This window comes from Nuphar pumila, chromosome 6, assembly GCF_984573655.1.
Source record: "Nuphar pumila chromosome 6, dmNupPumi1.hap1.1, whole genome shotgun sequence".
NCBI lineage: Eukaryota > Viridiplantae > Streptophyta > Magnoliopsida > Nymphaeales > Nymphaeaceae > Nuphar > Nuphar pumila.
This window is the reverse complement of record NC_143254.1, coordinates 88280626-88301903: the sequence shown is the minus strand read 5'-3', so window position 1 is coordinate 88301903 and position 21278 is coordinate 88280626. Positions and strand designations below refer to the sequence as shown.

Genomic DNA, 21278 nt, shown 5'->3' with positions numbered 1-21278 from the left:
TTGCAGTTGCTTGTCCTTGTCCAGTTAGGCTGCCGTTGGCGCAGCCACCGCCACCGCTAAATTCTTCAAGGCAGGGCTCCGTTTTTCACCGTGGGTTGTCAAGGGATTATTAAAGCGATCGAGAAGCTTCACATGCAGCAAAGGCTCTGTTTTTTTTTTTTTCAATATGTGGTAAAAGTGATTTTTTGTCAATGCCTGAACAAAGTAATGAATGTATTATTTGATGAGCCTCTGCTTAACTTGTTTCTCTTTTACCGCTTAGGTTAAGCTATAGGTTTGATCCGGATGCTTACAAGATTTGGAACTGGATAAAGGCTTCTTTCTTTCTTTCTTTTTTTCATGTATGGGCCACTGAAACAAATGTTTTCTTTCCCCTTGTTGAAGAGAACTCATTGTTTTTAAACCAACTCCTCAGCAATTTTACACCAGGATTTTTCACATCATCTTTGTGAAATGACGCTCAAAAACCTCATGTTCACATTTGTCCATCATCCGATCTTCCAATCATTTATTATTTTATTTAGTTAACTTCAAGAAAATTACTTGCACCATATCTGGATAAAGTTTGCATATAGGTCAGGTCTGGATACTAAGCAAATTTGGAACCAATAAGGGTTTTTTTTCTTCCGAAAATTATGTAGATAGTACTCACTTTTCACATCATTCATTTATTTTGGCAGACTAGAGAAATATGTCAAACATGGTCAATTCACTACTCAAAATATGTCCAATATACTATCAAATGCTTGTTATATTATATAGCTTGCTGTTAGTAATGGTATTTTCTCAATCAAAGCAAGGGCCATCATAGCCATAGTCTGTTTAGCTTTATATATATATATATATATGAGAGTAGGTGCTTAAAGAGCTTTGGAAAGATTGTTTTTATTTTTTGAATCGACTTTTAAATCGTTCTATTCAAGGTTTTTATAAGATTCAAAAATCAAAGGTCTAGAATTTTAAAAAATAGTGAATACTTAAAAAATCATTTTTTCACAAAAAAACATAATCCAAATGTGATTTCCTAGCAAATCAATGATGCAGATGACATCTGCAAGGTCAGATTTTTTAAAAACAACCTGAAAACTCTTATCCAATGGTGGTAGGCACAAAAAGAGTTTTGCACCAATCTCTCTCACTCACTCACTCTCTCTCTATCTATCTATCTATCTATCTATCTATCTATCTATATAACTTGAACGGCAATAATCTCTCATCAGTTGGCAATGGCATCAAAGTAACTGACGATGATGACATATTTCTACATATTCTCGGAGGTCTTCCTCCAGAATATGCTGCATTTAGAACTTCTATTTACACTGGTACTAATCCTGTCACTTTCAACGTGTTACATGGTCTTGTCTTGACTCGAGAATCTCAACTAAATGAGCAAGAGAACTTTATTTCAGAAAACATCAATCCTGCAGCAAACTCTGCAGAAACAGAATTCAGGAAATCAGAATAGAAATTATGCCAGTAGGCATTGTTTTTCTCCGTCTAGATATAAAGGAAAATCAAGAGGGTTTCAGTACTCGAATCAGGGCTCTAACCAAGGGCGTAACACTGCAGTAGTTTGTCAATACTGCGAAAAACCTGGTCACACTGCACAAAATTGTTTTCAGATCACTCGTGGGAACCAGTCAAGGCCTTCATCACCTCAAGCACACGATTCAGTTTGGCATTTTTAATTGAAGAAACAATCTATTGAGAGAGAGGAAAAAATTATTAGTTGAAGAAACATTTCTATCGAAAATCTTAGCAGTACCAGCAACCTAGTTTTTTTCAAACACGCTCCCCCCCTCCACAGAAAGAAAGACTGTTTTTGGCTAATTAGTAGGTAAACTAGCTTTGCTTACCAAAAACAATTTCTTCCATTAACTAATATACGTAGAGATTTGTTGACTTCATACTCCATGTAGAGAAATTAACAACTGCCCCAGAAATGCAAAAGGCAGGCCCCGTGTTCACCTATCAAATATCGAGCAATCACTCTGTACCTTGAATACATTACCATCAAATGGCGCTTATCATCAATCATCAAAACTATAAAAGGATTAAGAATTAACAAAGAGTATCCAGCTCAAGCGAACAACTAGGACACCAAAAGAAAGTTCATCATGATAATGCAAACATTGACAGATAAAATTTTGTTTAAAAATCAGCTACATATTTTCTGAAATAATTTCCGGAGATGAAGACAATGACAAACTTGATGCAGGGAAATGATGCTCTCATTTCAGAGGCATGACTGAGATACAAGTTCACGAGTCAGATTAAAACGCCAGAAAGAAATATAGCACATGTGAAACGCAGATAACAGAACTAAATGAGGTAAATCACTTCTACCAAACTGCACTATGCAATTCCACCTACATCTTCTCAGAAAGTTTGCCTGAAACCATAAAATTGAACTTATCATGAGAAGCATACATTCATGAGCTGAACTTTCTTCCCAAGTTCAGTCTCTAGGGAAGAAAAACATATATGATCAGTGATTTTTTTGACTAAATCTGAACTATTACGGACAGGATAACAGCCATGTTCAAAACCATTCTAGCATAGCCAAATAGCCTTAGTAGACATTAAGGATATAAGAGCAACATATGCATGTACACACACACACACTATAGAGTGCAAGAAACTTTGCAAAAAAAACACATTGCAGCAATATGTACCACACGAGAAAATGACAATGCACGAGCAAAGAGTGGCAGCTTAAAAATGATAGGACCACAAAGACATTTAATACTCATTATCTGGTTATAATGGTTTGAAGCATTCTAAGAGATTTTCAGTCCAAAGAAACAGGGATGGAGAGATGGTAATCCTTCCTATTTGGAGACTGTTGTTTGGAGAGGCAGTACACTTTCAACTCCATTAGACTCCGAATGTTTCTCTGACACAGCTTTTGACATTCGAAACATCTAAAAACAACCACAATGAGCTTCATTAACAGTTTGACAACTAACATACAGAAGAAAGAAGTGAAGTGACCAATCTAAAAGTGAAACATCAAAATCACCCTTATTCTGAATAAAGTTCTCACCAACCTTTTGAATGGTCTTCTGGAAACATGTCTTATGCTCATCCATAGAAGCATGGATAAATTCATCAATATGATCCCTTAAATCAGCCAGAAAGGTGGCATCCTCTGACTTCTTCCTCCTACATGAAGTAGGAGCACTAGTAGATGACTGGGCTTGTTCTGATGCCATCAGAGCCACTTAACCTGACAATGTAAAACTCGCAGCATCAACATTCAATGCCAGGTTGACAAAACACAAAGAGAGAGAGAGAGAGAGAGAGAGAGAGAGTAGCAAAATAAAAAAAGGAATCCATGCAAGCTAACAAAACCAAATAAAACAGTGTCTTATCTGCCACTAATGGTGCACAACCAGTTCAGGTTACATATCAGAAGATGGAAACATTATAGAGAAGATGAGACCATCTTAATTATTGACTTGAATTATAGAAATGTAGTCATCAAACAACAAAACAATTCATAAGGGAAGATGATGGCCATATATTGATGAGCAATTACAAATCCATGAGAAATTTGGACACAAATTTTCGGTTGGCATAAATTATATGCTGTATTGTCGGTCAAAGGGGTAGGAGTAGTAATGGCGGGAGTGATGGTAGAACTGAATTCAACTCAATTAAATGTATCAGTTGGTTGTTTACTAAACTAATGTTTAACTGGGGTCAAACTAGATAGCTGAATGGTTAGGTCAAATTATCATAAAGAAGGGGTCTTGGGTTCAAATCCCACAGGGTGATTTCCCAGCTTGCCTGAAAAAACCCTAACGTTAACTTTTAAGTGCCTGAACCAGCATGGAAACACAACTTCATCAAGAAATAACTGATTCAATAGTAAAATTCACTTGTGTGTATATATTATAAGTGCAAGTTATATCCACTCAATCCGACCTCATAGATGTTTTACATCATGGTTTGTTTGCAAGGTATTACACTTTATATCATCTTCTTTCAATGTAAAAATATGATCTTTTGTGCGATGAAATTTTAGCTGTTGAGTTTTGAAGCCCTTGGAAAACTAACTTACATGATCCAAAGCAGGTTTTCTACTAAAGGAACTAAGTAGATCACATTTATAAAATTAGATCTACAAAAAAAGTGCAAAAATGTGAAAAATAGTGTTTGTGACTAGATTCCATGTACAATGACTGCAGCATATACAACTCTCTCTGTGCACACACACACACTCTAGAATATGAGAACTAGAGTGTGAAATGAGATTTTTTTGTTTTTTTCTTCCCTTAAATATGAATGTGATCTACATGTTTGGCTTTAAAGGGATCGGCTCTTGAATCTTCTGATTGCAATGCATAAGTAGGACTTTTTAAGGCTTCAAAATCAATGCCTCATAATTTCCATAAATATCCAAGCATCCAAAAATCATTTATTTTGTAGAAAAAGCAAGATCCAACAGTTGATTCTCAGCAAAATGGACCATGCTGAAGTTGAACACATCTGCAAAATTGGATTTGTACAGGAAACATCGGAAATGCGGAAATGCCCAGTTCGCAGTCTAGTTTTCATATTCTAGTGGCTCTCTCTCTCTCTCTCTGTGTGTATATATATATATATATATATATATATATATATATATATATATATATATATAATCCATGCTAAATATGGCACAGTGCTAAATGAAACATTTTATCCAATTTCCTGTGTTTTTTCAAAATTTTGACAGTATAGATGTGATCTATATGCTTGTTTTTATAGGAATCAGTTTTTGGAGCATTTGATTTTAGATGCATGGATAGGTTTTTATAAGGTTTCAAAAGCCAACTTATATATATATATATATAGTCACTAGAATATGTGAATTGGAAATATGAGAACTAATGTGTGAGCAGCGATTTTCATGAATTTTTTATTCTTTTCTCTTGAATCTAACTGTAAGGATGTGATCTACATGTTTGGTTTTATAAGAACCCGCTGTTGAATTTGATTTTGATGCATAAAAGAGATTTTTTTAAGGTTTTAAAATCGATGGCTCATAATCTTCATAAATATTCAAGCATTCAAAAATAGTATTTTTTCATCGAAAATACACTATCCTATGGTTGATTCCTAGCAAATTCACCATGCCAAGCACATCCACATGGTTGGATTTGCAAAAAAAGTGTTGGAAATGCCCACATATATATATATATATATATATATATATATATATATATATATATATATATATATATATATAAAAGCAGAATCAACCGTTATATTACTTATTCCATGAAATCCAAACATCACTGCATCGAAAGGTCTAATCTTTGAGTAAAAAACAAAACCAATAAATTCGAGAATAAAAGAATACCAAATGAACAAACAAATGACAACAACTATAATTTAGACCCTGCACACTCTGGCCAGAAGAAGCCAGATAGGCAGCAATGGGGCATTTTTCCAAGTAAATAATCCTTCCCCTCCTCCTCAGTGGTGCATCCAATTGCAGCACAACCTAACGTAAACACAATGATTGCTGCAAGCAGAGGATGGCACACAGGGCCAAATGCATAATCATGCATCGTGCCAACTCTCCTTTCCTTTGATTGTAAACAATATTCTTGAAAAGTAATCGCGCAACACGCGCACGCCCCACTTGTTTCCTTCTCAACAAAATTCCACTAACAGTTTTCTCTGAGGTCTAGGAATGAATACGAGAGAGAGGGAGAGAGAGAGGGAGCTTAAGAATCCGTCCGACAGATAATAATCTAATGCCTATCTATTAGAGAAGCAAATGTAAAAACTCCCAAGCGATATGTGAACAGGTATCGAGAGGAAAAGAAATAAGAAAGAACAAAAAATCGAAACTCGATGCTTACCTCCTGATTTTGAAAGCTTCTTGCTTGAATTTTTGAGTTTCTTACACTGCCCAGAAGAATTAGAAAAAAAAAATATCAGAGAGAGAGAGAGGAGAGAGAGAGAGAGACGAAAGTAATTCAACATTACCACTCATGAAGATCAACAAAATGTTGAACCCATGAACTGAACAAGAGCAAAAGCCAAAACAAAAAGAAAGCACAAGAGAAAAGAACATCAGACAGAAAAAACAGGCTCACACCGAAGCCGCTTGCCCAGATTGCGGCAAAGGAGAGGTAGCGTCAGCAGGAGGGAGCGGAAGATCACTAAGATGCATACGCAAGATCGCATAAACATCTACCAAGATTTTATGCACCAGGTTTTGAATGTTAACTGGAATTTGACAAAAATGAGCATCGTTTCGCGCCATCCAAACAAACCACCAAGAAGTAAGCAACCACGTTCGCCAGATGAACCTCCACCTCTTGCTGCGCCTAATACAAACCGGCCCCAAGATCAGATCTAGCGCAAATGACTCCTCCTTAACAAACACTTTCGGATGCCTCCAGGTCCTGCTAAAGAGTTCCACAAATATTGGGCAAGACCAGAACAAGTGAAAACCAAATTCTTCTGCAGCTTGACAAAGCACGCACCAACTCGGGAGCTGAATGCCCCACTTATTTAAATCAACGTTTAAAAACTCGCCGAGTCAACTCGTTGACTCGGCTCGGCTCGGCCCTCCAGCGGGTCAACCCGGTAAGGCATACTCGGGTTGCCAAGACTCGGGCATGACTCGGCCGAGTCACGAGTCACGTAGAACTCGGGCGAGTTCTGTCGTTTTCGGATTTACAAAACACGCTGGAGGACTCGCGCGACTCGGGACGAGTCATGGGTCAAATATAATCGGACAACTCGGACGGTTTGTGTTAATGGCATTTTTGCAATATTATTTCTTTTGCCCTTTAAGTTGTTAACGAAAAGTCGAAAACCCTTTAGGTTTTCACTGTTCATTGTGTTCAACCCTCGACTGAAGAGAGGAAAAGCCGAGAAGGTGCGGCTGCTGCTCCAGATATCCGACGGGAACTCCGGCGAGAAAAGCGACGCCGGAAAGGAGTTTTCGGCGTGAACAGTGACGCCGGCGTGAACAATGTTTATTTTTTTGCATTTTGTATTTGCATCGCGAACATTAACTCTGGCGTGAACAGTGACACCGATGAAGGCACATCGATGGTGAATATAAGGCATCGTCGCAGCTCCGACGTGTCTTCTCCGCAAAAATAGTACATCGGCGACATTTTTCAAGGACTCCAGGTATGTTTTTTCAAAATTTCCCCTTTTGTGTTTCTTTCTGCCACTGCGATAATTTCCGGCAAGATTTTCCGACGAGTTTTGTAAAGGATTCAAGGTGGTCCTTCGGCTGCTGCGACCTCGCCTGTGAGGCGTACGCCTCAGTACTTGAAGCGTACGCCTCACAAACAAGGCACACGCTCTAGGTACTGAGGCGCACGCTATCGATACTGTCTCAAAGCATGCTAATTTATCATGCCTTTGCTTTTGATTCGATGAAATTTATCTTTCATCCTTCCAAGAGATCCAAACTAAAGGTGCTCATTTTTACAACACGTTCTTGCTTTCTCCACACCAAATCATGTGACTTCAAATCCTTCCATCAAATTCCAAACTTTCATTTGGCCCTCTATGCTTGGGGGAATTGTGTCCAAGGACAATCTGAATCACTATATGATAAACATATTGTATATCCATGCATGTACACATACAACCCTGCACACTGAAATTCTGATGACTTCAGGAGTTGAATTGTTATCAGGGATACACATTGAAAACTAGGCACAGACACACAAATACTGCAAGTCAAATTCCTCAGCCTTTAATAAATATATGACAAGTTCACTGGATTTTTGCATTGAGAACTTCCACATGGTTACATAAATTGTACATCACTAGGGTTATTTATATAATTTTACAAAAAGGACAAAAAAATCTCCTCTCAAACAGTATCAATTTGATGGTCATGACTTTAACCAAAAAATGCATTTGTAAAATCTCAGCAACCAGTATTTTCAGGGAAACAAAATGCAAAAGGAAAGGTGTAATTTGATTACGTGGATACATGTGTACATGTATTATGTGTGAACGTTGATCAAGTTCATTTCTTTCGCTATTTTAACCAAACAGATTTGACAAAAAAAATTAGCATGGATCCATTATTTATTTTTTTTGGCAACGAAGCATGCTCTAATGGTTTTTTTTGTTGTTGATAACTGGATCGTGCTAGTGTTAATAGTAAAAAAAAATGATAACTTGCTTATGCTGATGAGCATATACAATGTTCAGTTTGTGTGCATTATGTAGTGTACCATGTATAGTTTTAGTTTTATACTTGTATGACACTATGTTTTTAACTTTCCTTGGTGGGTTTGTGCATAATCTACTAACCTTACGTATGTTTTTAACTTTTCAAATTTAACAGTTTTAGATTTATCAAATCATCAAAGAAATGTCAGAAGAAGGATCTTCAAGACTCCAATAACATTCGCTAAAGGAAATGACCATGTGTGGGATTTTGGTTTACCACTTGATAAGAAAAAGAAGAGGGTACAATGTACTTGGTGTACAAAACAAATGAGTGGTGGCATTAATAGACTTAAGTATCATCTTGCTGGTATTAAAGGAGAGGTGAAACCATGTGACAAAGTCGAAGAATCTGTAAGAAAAAAAAATCGTAAGAATTTGGAATCATTTATGGAACACAAATTATATAAGAGAAATATTGTAAATGAGATTGGTTCCTTTGTTGAAGTAAATGATAATGATATGGACTTGTCAGATGAAAGTGATGAGTCTTTTGAGAAAAGATATATAAAGGGAAAAAATTGATGAATGATGCCCCAAAGCATAATCTTGATGCTTTTGTTCAAGTAAAGGCAGGGTCTCCATCAATGAAACAACTTGGAATAAAAGCAGCTTTGGATAAAAAAGATACAGATAGGTTATGTTCAGCTATTGCGAGATTTTTTTATCATTCAGCCATTCCTTTCAACGCAGCCAATTCTCCTTTACGAAGATGATTGAAGTTTGTTCCTCAGTAGGAATGGGATTGAAGCCGCCTTCTTCATCTGAGATTTCTGGAAGATTGTTACAAGAAGAAATTAAAAAAATTGATGATTATTTCAAAGAATACAAGGAGTCTTGGGCTGAAATGGGTTGTTCTATTATGGCTGATGGTTGGAAATATGCAACACAAAGGACATTGATAAATTTTTTGGTTCATTGTCCAAGAAGCATTTACTTCTTGAAATCAGTTAATGCAACAAGTATCGTGAAGAATCGAGAAAAATTATTAAAATTATTTGATGAAGTGGTGGAAACAGTAGGTGCAGCGAATGTTGTTCAGGTATATTATTCTGTTCTTTTATAATTTTCTATTAAACATTGATATTTATAATTTGTCTAGTATGTTAATAATGTTTTGAAATTAAAAAATGGCAGATAATCACAGATAATGCAGCCAACTATCAAGCAACTGGAAAGATATTGGAGGATAGGAGGAAAACCATATTTTGGACTCCTTGTGCAGCTCATTGCATAGATCTCATGCTTAAAGATTTGTCTAAGATAAAAAGCATAGCTGGATGTGTGGAAAAAGGAAAAAGGATCACGAAGTTCATCTACAATCATACTTTTGTTTTGAACCTAACGAGGACTCAATTTTCTAATAAGAAAGAAATTCTAAGACCAGTTACTACAAGATTTGCCACTAATTTTATCATGCTTCAATCTTTGCTAGAACATCGAAGTGGTCTTAGAAAAATGATGGCATCAAATGAATGAAACAATTCAAAATATTCATCATTTGCTGAGGGAAAAGAGATGAGGATATTATATTGAATAGTAATTTTTGGACAGTCGTAGAATCAACTGTTAAAACTATAAAACCTCTGGTCAAAGTTTTGAGAATGGTCGATGGAGAAGAAAATCCTACAATGGGTTATCTTTATGAAGCTATGGATAGAGCCAAAGAGACTATAAAAGAAATTCATGACAATGACGAGAAAAAGTATAAACCTTATTGGAAAATAATTGACAATCGTTGGGAAAATCAACTTCATCACCCTCTTCATGCAGCAGCATACTATCTCAATCCCAAATACCACTATAGTCCACAATTTTCTAAGGTATGTATTTGTTTATATCTTTTTATTAATTATTTTAAATTTTGAATATGAACTTTCTTTTATCAATTATCAATTTAATGTATTTGACTATTTGCACTATTTCATGTAATTCACAAAGCATCTTGAAATAAGGCGTGGTTTAATTAAATGTATTGAGAAGTTGGAGCCAAATATTTCAACTAGAGTAAGAGCATGCAAACAACTTGAGTTATTTGAAGACGCAAGTGCAGATTTTGGTACTTCTATAGCTGTTATGACTAGAGATGAGCATAAGCTAAGTGATTTATCTTTAACATTATTGTTGTGTTGTGCAAAAGAATATTTATTTAATCAACTTTTCATTTTTATGTGTTTTGGCTTTATGCAACAATGTGGTGAAAAATACATGGAATATGTGCCCCGATCTTCAAAAAATTGTTATTCGTATACTTAGTCAAACATGTTCTTCATCTGGATGTGAACGGAAGAAGAAATAGATTAACTCAAAAGAAACTTAATGACTTATTGCTTGTCCATTATAATTTACGTCTGAGCGAAAAACAATTAAAGAGAACACGTCTTGACCCAATTTCTTTGGACAATATATATTTGCAAACACCAATGGATGAATGGGTCATACAAGAAGGAGTTTTAGATAGAGATGAGGTAAAACCGTAAAAGTTTGTTTGATATTTTAACTTTATTAAAAAAAATTTAATTTAGTTTTTTGTCTTTCTCTATTGCATGTTAACTCAAATGTGTCATATTTTATTGAATGAAGGATTTCTTAAGAGACTTGGAGATGGAAGTTGAAAACATTGAAGAAGTTAATCTTATTGATGACGAAGGTGGTGATGGAGTTGAAGATGAAGATGCAAGGGAAAATGCAACCAAACCACTAGTACTCCAATTCAGCCATTAATTTCTACTTTCAACTCAAAAATTGATTCAAATGAAGTTCCAAATAATAGCACTTCGCCTCTATTTGAGATTTGAGTCATTGACTCTTGACTTGAGAATTGAGATATCATATTTTGTAAAAGTGGATGAATTTTGGATGTTTAAAATTTGATTTTGTCATTGTGTTATGATCATTAACTTTATACTTATGAACTTTGTAATTTTGTTATATGGCCATGGGTCTAGTATGGTTATTGCTGAGATGCGAAAGTTGATTGCTGAGATGCATTGGCAGATTGCTCAATTATGATTATCTTTAGTTTTTACTCTTACTCTTATCAGTTTTTAACTTAACTTTACTTTAGGGCTTGTTTTTATTGAAATATTGAATTATTGTTTTGCTTAGTTGTTTGATTTCTTGCTATTAAATGAGTAATTATAAGTTAGATATAGTTTTACTTGATGTTATTTTACTTATTAATAAATTACACTAGTAATTAAGTCATTCTACAAAGTTTTATATGTTTAAATGATAATTTATATATTGTTTTTCTTTTAAAATCAAAAGTTAACAAAACCTGGTCTGAGTCACCGAGTTGACCCGCCGAGTCACGAGTCAATAAAGAACGAGTCGAGTTCCGAGTCACAGGTTTTAAAACCTTGTTTTAAATTACTGTGGGTCTGGATCCTATCGTGTAAAATTAACCAAGCCAGGACTCGAGAACGGGGAGAAGGACCCTTCGCCCAAAGCACATCCTCGGGCAACCAATCAGCCCCGGCGGAAGCAACGATCTATAGACTTTTTTTGTGAGAAACTCTTCGCTTGGCGCCAACGCCCACTGCAACCACTGACCAAAATTTCCGAAGTCCTCAAAATGGTCTCTAAAGCAGGCTAAAGGCCTCAACCACGATTTACGCAAGTGCGAGAGCGCCAAACCCCAGGTTCCCAGACGAACCGAGATAAGAGCTGGAGCCCCATATTTAGCAAGAAGCAAACTAGCACAAGGATTATCCGGTTGGTGGGCCAACCAACATTGCTTGGCGACAAGAACAATGTTTCGCAGTCTGGGAGCAGGAATGCCTAAACCAGTCATACGCCGATGTAAGACCACCGAACGCCAACCAATCAAGTGATGCTTACCCTTGAGTTGACACCCAGACCATAGAAAACCTGCCAACAAGCGCGTCAGCTGCTTCTCTATTCCCACAGGCATCACAAACATAGGCATGAAAAATTCTGGAATAGTTGAAAGAATATGTCTGACTAAGGTTAGACGGCCAACGATGGAGAGATAAGACGACTGCCACGAAGCAATTTGCGCTTCACTTTTTGAAGCGTCGGAGCCCAAGCAGCAGAAGAGAGGTGTTTCACTTGTAACGGCAAGCCCAGGTACATAATAGGCAAGTCAAAAATAGTGCAATTAAAAATTCTCTTTTCAGCTGCAAGCATATTGACATTAACATTGAACATGGTAATAGAGCATTTGGTCTCATTTAGAGAAAGCCCGGATAGGGAGAGAAATAACTGAATGATAAGCTTGAACCTAAGCATCTGTTGAACATTTGCACGACAAAAAATGATCATATCATCAACATAAGTAAGAATATGACCCGGGAAGTCGAAAACCTGCAAAGGATCAATGAAACCCGATACAACAGCCCGCTTAAGCAAGACCACAAGACCCTCAGCAACTGCATTGAACAACAAAGGCGATAGGGGGCACCCTTGCCGCAAACCCCGCCCCAGCTTGAACCGGTCTCCTCTAACACCATTGATATTTAACATGGCCTGGGCATTTGAGACCAACTCCCTCACCCAACCAGAAAAACGACGACCAATACCAAAATTTGCTAACATTTGAAATAAGAATGGCCAATGAACAGAGTCAAAATCTTTATGAAAGTCTAATTTAAGGACAAAGTAAGATTGACTGCTATGCTGCAAGGAATGAACAACCTCGGACGCCATGATGAACGAGTGTTGGACCCTCTTATTACAGATAAAGGCGAACTGAGGGTCTGAAAATTTTTGGTTAGCCACCGATTTCAGCCTATTCGCCAAAACCTTGGCAAACATCCGATAGAGAGCACTCATAACCGAGATTGGGCGAAATCGTGAAATATCAATGGCCTCATCATCTTTCGGAATGAGCAAAATAATAACAACATGAAAATGATAAGGCAGTCTGGAGTTACGATGTAACTCATCAAACATGCTCACCACGTCTGATTTAACACAGTCTCAAAAGATTCTAAAAAAGTCGACATGAAATCCGTCAATGCGAGGCGCTTTTCAACCCGACAGATCCTTAATGGCCCTAAAAATCTCATCGTCAGAGAACCTCCTTTGCATAGATCTGACTTGCTCAGGCTGAATTGACCCAACTAGGATATTACCAAAGACACCCTCCGCAGTTAACGAAGCAGAATATAAGTCCTTAAAGTATAGCGAGACTGTCGAATTAACGTGTTGATTGAGATAAGAAACACCCTCAATGGAGATAGAAGGAACAACCTTTCTCCTATGACGATGGGAAGCATATGAGTGAAAAAATTTAGTGTTGCCATCACCAGCCGCAAGCCATTTCACCCTAGACCTCTGCTTCCAACGAATTTCCTCTTTGCCCCTCCAACTTTTTAAGAGCATAGTTAATTCTAAGGACCTGGCCTAGAAACTGAGAAGTTGCAAATCAGATAGAGAGTCAGGAGAAGACATAAACTGATACAACGCAGAAATCTCTTAATCCCATGCGGCCATTTACTGAAATTTCTCCACCTTATGACTATGAAGTCAAGCTTTGATATCCTTAGCTAGACGAGAAAACTTATTTTGAACCTGGAGCGCGGCCCAATGCTCATCAACAAGTTTGTTCCAAGAATTAGCAATAACTAAGAGAAAATTTGGCTCTTGAAGCCACCCTTCTTCAAACGCAAAGCTCCTAGTGGGTTGAAAGTCATCCCCCAATGAGTGATGATCTACCCATGATCCGAGATAGAGTGAGCAAACAACACACACTTAACGACAGGAATGAGGTCCAATAAATTAGGGGTGACAGAAACCCTATCAAAGACCCTACAACATGGACGAGACCGCCTATTTGACCAAGAGAAGCGCTCCCCGGTTAAAGGAATAGAGTAGAGAAAATGTCGATGAACAAAGTCTTGAAAACTTCGCATAGAGGGATTAGGAATTACGAGGTTATTAAAGTCATGGATAGATAACAATAAATTAAAATCCCCCATAAGAAGGTGACAATCCGTGCTGGAAACAACAACCCTATCCAAATCATCCAAAAAAGCGGGCCTCATGGCGGCGAGATTAGGGCCATAAACAACAGAAACCACTACCCTTCTATTAAATGCCTGCAAATTGAAAGCAACAGACAAAGAGAAAAGACCCACATCCAGCTGAGATAAATTTAATGACTGCTTTCCCAAGATAAGGATACCTCCTGCATGATTTACCGCTGGCTTAAAGATAGTCAGCTCCCTGCCAGATGCTAGAGATGACCACGAGCGGGATGACCTTCATTTTAGTTTCACATAAAGCAAGAAGGTCGGGTTTTTGCTCCCTAACCTAATTAGCCAGAAACAGGCGTTTAGTTAGACAATTTAAGCCCCTAACATTCCAACAAACAATCTTCATGGAACAAAATCTAGAAAAACCCGAGGTTGGTGGCACCGAGATGACCTTCTTGGGGACCTAGCATCGGTAGCTGAAACAATTGACGAAGGTCTCCTTCTTCTTCGCTGACCACCAACACTGACAGACGACCTCAAGTGACCATAAAAAATGCACAACTGCTCGCAGTCTGCTCCACCAGAGTGGCAGAGAGGGTCCCCAATAATCGCAGAAATAACTGAAATTATAGAATCCATATCAACAGCTATAGCTTGCAGCTGCGAAGGGGAGAGAGAGATATCCAACAACTTAGCTGCATCGACAACCGTGACACCTAGGGGTTGTGGACTAGGATGCTGCTGAAGCAAAGGCATAAGCAGGTGGCTATCCTGACCCTTTGCTGGACTACTGCATGAGACCCCGTTTGGCGAAAGACCAAAAGATTCGGTAGAAGAAAAAACCTCAGAGACATAATGCGATACAGGGAGAGGACGTGGATCTGATTGCCAGGTTGGTTCTAACATTAAACGCAAAAAGATTGATAACCAGATAGTCAGAGCATCTGGAGGGAAAAATAGTAAGGGGCGATTGCAGATTCGTCCTTTGTCCATCACGCGCAAGTCTGCCCAACCGCGCCTCCAAACTGAAATGGGAATTGGTACAAACAGAAGCAGATACCAGTCCCCGAGCTTGACAAATAGTTAACAACTGAACTCCATTAGAGAAAGCATTGCTATCATGGTCAAATTTTTGTGGGCCCACCCTTGACAGAACTTGCAATGGCAAGGATGGCAAAAAAAAAATTTGCTTCCCACGAGCATGCCTACCCAACCGCGCCACTGGTCCGCCACGAGAATTAGCGCAAAAAGAATCAGACGTCGAGCTCCATGCATTAGAAATAGTGAGCAGCAAATCTCCAGGAGAGTAAGCATTGATGGCAGAGCCAAATTTTTTGGGGCCCACTCCTAGCAGAACTTGCAACGGTTGGGAGATCCCATCAAATGCTGGTGATGAGGCTAACATAGCTGGAGCCATGGTTGCCAGTTGAGGAAGCGGGAGCGGGAAGCGATACGGGAAGCGGGAGCGGGAAGCGAGGCACTTTCAAAATTTTAGGAAGCGGGGAAGCGTGGGACCACTTAGGAGCGATTCGGGAAGCGTCTCGGAAGCGACCTAGGAAGCGTCTCGGAAGCGACCTAGAAAGCGTCTCGGAAGCGAGGGGGAAGCGAAAAAAATAAAAATAAAAAATAAAAAATACAAAAAAATTGAAAAAAACAGGGGAAGCGAGGGGGAAGCGTGGGGGAAGCGAGGGGGAAGCGTGGGGGAAGCGTGATGGGAAGCGCGCTTCCCATTAAAGGGAAGCGCGTCCCCCATTAAAGGGAAACGCGTCCCCCATTAAAGGGAAACGCGCTTCCCAAAAAAGGGGGACGCTTCCCCCCACGCTTCGGAAGCGCGACGTTTCGCGCTTCCGAAGCGCGCTTCGGGGAAGCGCGCTTCCCCTTTTAGCTAGGCGCTTCCGGTAACTCTGGCTGGAGCAATAGACGGAAAAGAAAGCTCAAAGTGTTGTGGCCTGACCGGGACCCAGATAGACCCAATCTTGACAACATTGAATGAATTTGCCGGGTTATGAAGATTGCCAATCTGCACCCATGGCGAGAAGGATAATTTCTGGGGAGGTTGTTCAGGATTCTGACTTGCAGGATGACGCTCCAACCCAGAAAAATCTTTAGAGACTAGATTCAGCCTCGACAAATGGGAATGTGAGGGTTTAGATCGGCTTCGCTTCCAGACTGGGTGCCCACGAGAGAGAAAAGATAAGCCGCACTTATGACAATCACAACGTTTGTGAAAGTTCAGAGAAAAACAATTAGCACACCACCAATCCCCCGGCCTGGCATGACTCAATTAAGATCTATAGCGAACAACATGAAAAGAGCTTTGCCAAGTAGATGGGACCTGCTACCATCCTTGATCAGCAACTCATTCTGGAAGCTCACGAATGAAGAAAGGAGAAACAAGCAAAGCCTTAACAGAGCACGGTTCGAGAGGCTCCCGTCTAATAGCTCGCAGGAAAAACCTAATGTCCAAAATACGAAGAGAGCCCATATCTAGGCATGATCGAAGGGACTCCGAAAGCTTAGAGAAGAACCAACGATTGAGTCTGAAAGGCAAGACAACATCCAATCCCCATCGGCGAAGCACAAAGGCTGCACCCAGTCATTCAGAGCTTCCTTGATGAAATGTAGGGCTCGCAGGTTGACCCTCAATGGGAGATCGGGAGCAAGCCCCCAAAAACGGCTAGACGAGGGGCGCATAACCAAACGACGAAAGGAATCGATGAAGGAGCCTACGAAACTCTGAAAAAGGAAATATACTAGATAGAGGCACACCTGCGAGGGTCGGGGACTCCATCGTTGATCGGCACAACCAACGAACGCAACACAAGCTAGGGCAACCTACGTTCGATCCTGCCGCTGGAAATACAGACTTTGACGCCTTCGTCAGACATCGACCGAGACTGCCGCCGAAAGCCAGTAACTGAAGCATGGTTGTTGCAAACTTGCAGTCGGATTGCGAACGACTTCCATAGAGGTGAACCGCAGAGGTGAGGAACGGATTTCAGGTGAGCTGAGCTGCTGGCGGAGATGTTCCTGGATATCTCGATGAACTGAAGGGCCCCTTCATTGTCATAAACCGCATAGCGTTCGACGTAGGGCAACCGACAGAGACTGCACAGACTGGGAATGAAAAGAAGAATGGATTTGGGGTTTTGAGGATTTGGGGTTTTGAGAGAGGGTCGATAGTGTAACGCCCCCCCCCATTGTGGGGGGGTTACGGAAGGAGATGGGGACGACGCCCCTTCCTCTCCCACGAAGCAGATCATGGGAGAGGAAGCGGGCTGCCCCCAGTTAATGCAGGAGGGAGGGGGTAACCGACCAACCCCCATGACTATAAAAGCCATGGGGGGGGTCTCCTCTCATTTCCCTATTCGATCACCAGAGGAGCAGAGAGGGAGCGTGAAGGGAGAATCGGGAGGAGGTGTTGCAGCCGTCGTTGGTCGCCGTCAGGTAAGCCTCTCCCTCTCGTTGGTTGTCTAAATACGGGGGTCGTCGGCAACCTCACAGTTGCTGGTGAGTTGCAACAAAACAGGGACAGGGAGAACCCTGTCCCTGCCTTGCAATAGAAGAAGGAGAACGACAGAGGGGTTTCCCCTATGTTGTTGCCTCTCGTTGGTTGTCTAAATACGGGGGTCGCCGACAACCTCACAGTTGCCTGTGAGTTGCAACAAAACAGGGACAGAAAGAATCCTGTCTCTGCCTTGCAATAGAAGAAGGAGAACGACAGAGGGGAAACCCCTCTGTTGTTGCCTCTCGTTGGTGACAGAAATGAGGAGGGGAGGATCGGTTGCCGCAAGGAGGCAGTATGTCTGATCACCGCCCTCATCACCACATGCACCGGACCATCTGCAGAAGCTGCAACAGTTCGGCAACAATGGTGTTGCCAGAACTATTACAGAATTAATGCAGGGCAAAATCAGTCTGCATTTTCTACAAACTGAGTCGGCCATATTGCTCGGTTTGAGCATGACCGAATCGAGTCAGATCAACGCAAACCGAGCCAGGGTCTGAGTACTCTGACAGACCGACTCGGTCTTAACGAACCGAGTCGGGTCTATATACCGTGACAGACCGTCTCAGTCTATTCGGATCAAGTCGGGTCCTGATTAGTAAGCAGACGGAATCGGGTTTGTAATGGGAGATAGATTCGATTCAAACCAAAGGTGGACCCAATATGGGTCAGACCGACTAAGTCTAGACCAAGACAAATTGGACGCGTGTGCGATTGATTCATCGAGTACGGTGAAAAAATCAAAGTAGCGAAGACTCGATTTTTCCATTACAAATTGGATTCAGGTTTGGATCTTAGTTTGGACCCAAAACTCAAATGGATTCGATTAAACGACCTGGTTTAGATTCAGACAAACCCCTTTCAAGCAGGTTTGAATCAAGAATACCGAATCCATGATCCAAATCATAGTTGAGTTGAGGACCTGAGTGGTCAAATTTTATTATGTGTGTGGATCTTAAAGTAACATGAAGTAAAGATGACATAGAGGTCATTGAAAGAGCAAAAAAACCATTTTGCCCTTGATATGCCTACAAAATATACAAGGCATAACTAAGTGCCCGAAGTCAGATTCATCTGATTCTTGAATCCATGGATTCTACTGCTTGGGTAGAATCTATTAGTAGGGGATGTGTGAACAAACTCTGAAAGAATGGAGTTAGAGTTTGACAGTTAAGTCTAAGGGTGTTTTGGTAATTTTGATGATACGATGTATTCGTTGTTTTCAGAGCAAGGGTTGCGTGAGGCTAAAAATTGGAATTTAAGTGTTTCAGGTAAGTGAACATTTGCAAATTCCTCCTTAATTGATTAAAATACATGCTAATTAGTTTAGACATCTTTATATATGATTCCATGCGTTTCAAGTATGCTAGTTTTGTTTATTGTAAAGAGACACTATTTTGCATGTCTAGGAATCTATAAAGTTCAAGTGTGTTGCTTAAACCTGATCATGCATAATTTCTGAGTTATAAAATAAAAGTGGCATGACATGATTGCATGTATGAGATTGATGTGTTATATGAAAATTGAGGGTAGATATTACCTTGGAAAATGTCACGCTTATGCCTTGGGAGGGGCATTGTAAGTGTCGTGAATTAATCTGTAGTGGGTTGTCATCCTTAACAGTTCAGACATGTAAACATGTGTTAAAAGTAATTAGTGGATATACATTGAAGATTGTATAACGTACTAAATTCAAAATGTGAATGTTGAATAAAAGTTGTCTATAGGATGACCACCCGGTGTGTGATGAGAACTCTACTAGGAAGCATGGTCTAGAGTAATGTTAAGGTGTATACCTCGTGAGTAACCTGGGAATATCTCAGACATTTCTAGGTAACCCTTAGGTGTTAAAACATTGCCCACTAGACACATGAGGACGTAGCATGAACCACAAAACCTTGGGGGCAGGTATAGCTCATTGAGACACCTTGGGGGCAGGTATAGCCACCCTGACTCTTCGGCTAGCTACCGTTTGAGTCTCTTCGCTCTCGGCTTGCAACCGGCGAGCTGCTGCAACACTTGTGTTCGTAGTCTAGGCCGGTTTGGACTACGTTGTTTGTGAGTGGTTCATAAGTCTGACCAACATTGTAGACTCTCAGTTGTCTACATGGGTTGCTACACCCGAGGAGGCTATGTCCGGAATAGCCGATTAGAGTAGAAGAGGTGTTTGAAAATGAGAATAGAGATGCGGTAAAAGAGGTAAAACTAATAACTAACATGTGTGCATAAGTAGCAAACTAAACTAAGACTAAGAGCTAAGAGCTCACTACAGTTGCAACGGTCGTGTCTATTTGTAAATAGAATCTTATTGGGTTGTAGACTCACTCCCTTCTTTTGGTTGCAACTGTAGGTTCAGGGACTGCTGTCATCACTCAGAGGACTTAGTACGACTCAGCCACGTCAGAAGCATAGTTTTTCTTTACTTTTATTCTGTTTTTGTCTTTGGATGATTATGATATTGTAAATGGATCAAGTATTGAATAAAAGAAAAAAAAAATTCTAGCATGAATTTGAGTTGTTTTTAGATTATTGAGTAATTTCCCTCTAGGAACTAACGTCCACGAACCCGGGCTCGAGAAGCCCGGATCGGGTCGTTAAAGATAAAGAGAAAGAGATGCCGGACGGCAAGAGGGACCGGTCGCCGGTCGAACCAGAGGGGAAGAGGGTGAATGACAGTCTAATGGGGGGCGGAGGTTGGTGCCCTAACCAGAAGAAGAAATCCTACTTCAGGCTTCGAGCTGATCATCGATGCTGGAAAACGATAGTGGAATGCAGAGGATGGTGGGGGATGGACCGCAGGACAAGAGAGAAGGGGGGCGATATCAGCGGAAAAAGGAAGCGATGGGTTCAGATGATCTATGGTGCTCAGAACTTGCTTGAAAACCAATCATCGGGAGCTCCCTTGAAAAAGCATCCCCATCATCTTAATGGGTCTCGACCAAGAGGATGCGGACGCCATTTTTGATCGAGGGGTTGACCGGACTGCAGCACCACGACGGAATCCTGCCAATGACCGCCTACAGCGACAGAAGGGAGCTTTCCAAGTTGTTTTTCTCAAATATCCGGCCACTGCCGGGAGCTAGCCCTTGAGTCACCGTCGATTTCCTCTTGATGGGGGCCTAATTCGGTTCTGAGGGGGACAGGCCTCCGACGAGAATAGATCCCAGCGAGGGGTCACGGAGCTCTGGCGAGAAGGGGTAGGCAGCGGCGTCGGGGTTCAGGGTTTTCAGGGAAGGGTCTCGGTCGAGAGAGAGAGAGAGAGAGAGAGAGATGAACCTGTTGGCTGTTGCAGTCGGGTTGCCTCTCAGTGCTCGCAATAGAGAGAGAGAGCACGGTTTTCTTCAGATTAATTAGAGAGAGAGAGAGAGACCCCAAAAAAGAAGCGATGGTACCCTCTTTTCAGAGAAGAAGAAACGAATCTTGGGGAGGAAGGCAGCATAATTTTGGGGTATATCGGAAAATAAACGTGCTATTATACCGTTATAATAATTTAATGGATTGAAAAACGCTGCTTTATGCTTTTCACGCGTTAAATTAATAACGATCCATACTCGTTGCTTGACCCCTGGTTAGGATGTAAATGGTTCGGATATGACATGATTAGGTATGAATGGAGCATT

The 21278-nt window shown here is 40.3% G+C and overlaps 1 protein-coding gene across 2 annotated transcripts; it reads right to left on the bottom strand.

Moving 5' to 3' along the window:
* Nucleotides 1-2715: 2715 nt before the first annotated feature.
* Nucleotides 2716-21053, bottom strand: LOC149835066 (uncharacterized). Of its 2 annotated transcripts, XM_090010381.1 has the most exons (4): nt 20935-21035; nt 5859-5904; nt 3051-3229; nt 2716-2924 (listed from the first exon to the last, which is right to left on the bottom strand). In XM_090010381.1, the coding sequence occupies exons 3-4, from the start codon at nt 3213-3215 to the stop codon at nt 2832-2834; spliced, it is 258 nt and encodes an 85-aa protein (XP_089866507.1). In that variant the 5' UTR covers nt 3216-3229; nt 5859-5904; nt 20935-21035; the 3' UTR covers nt 2716-2831. The 2 variants fall into 2 exon arrangements, with proteins under 2 accessions (XP_089866507.1, XP_089866508.1); XM_090010382.1 differs by lacking the exon at nt 5859-5904 and having other exon boundaries at nt 20935-21053.
* Between the last annotated feature and the right edge of the window lie 225 nt (nt 21054-21278).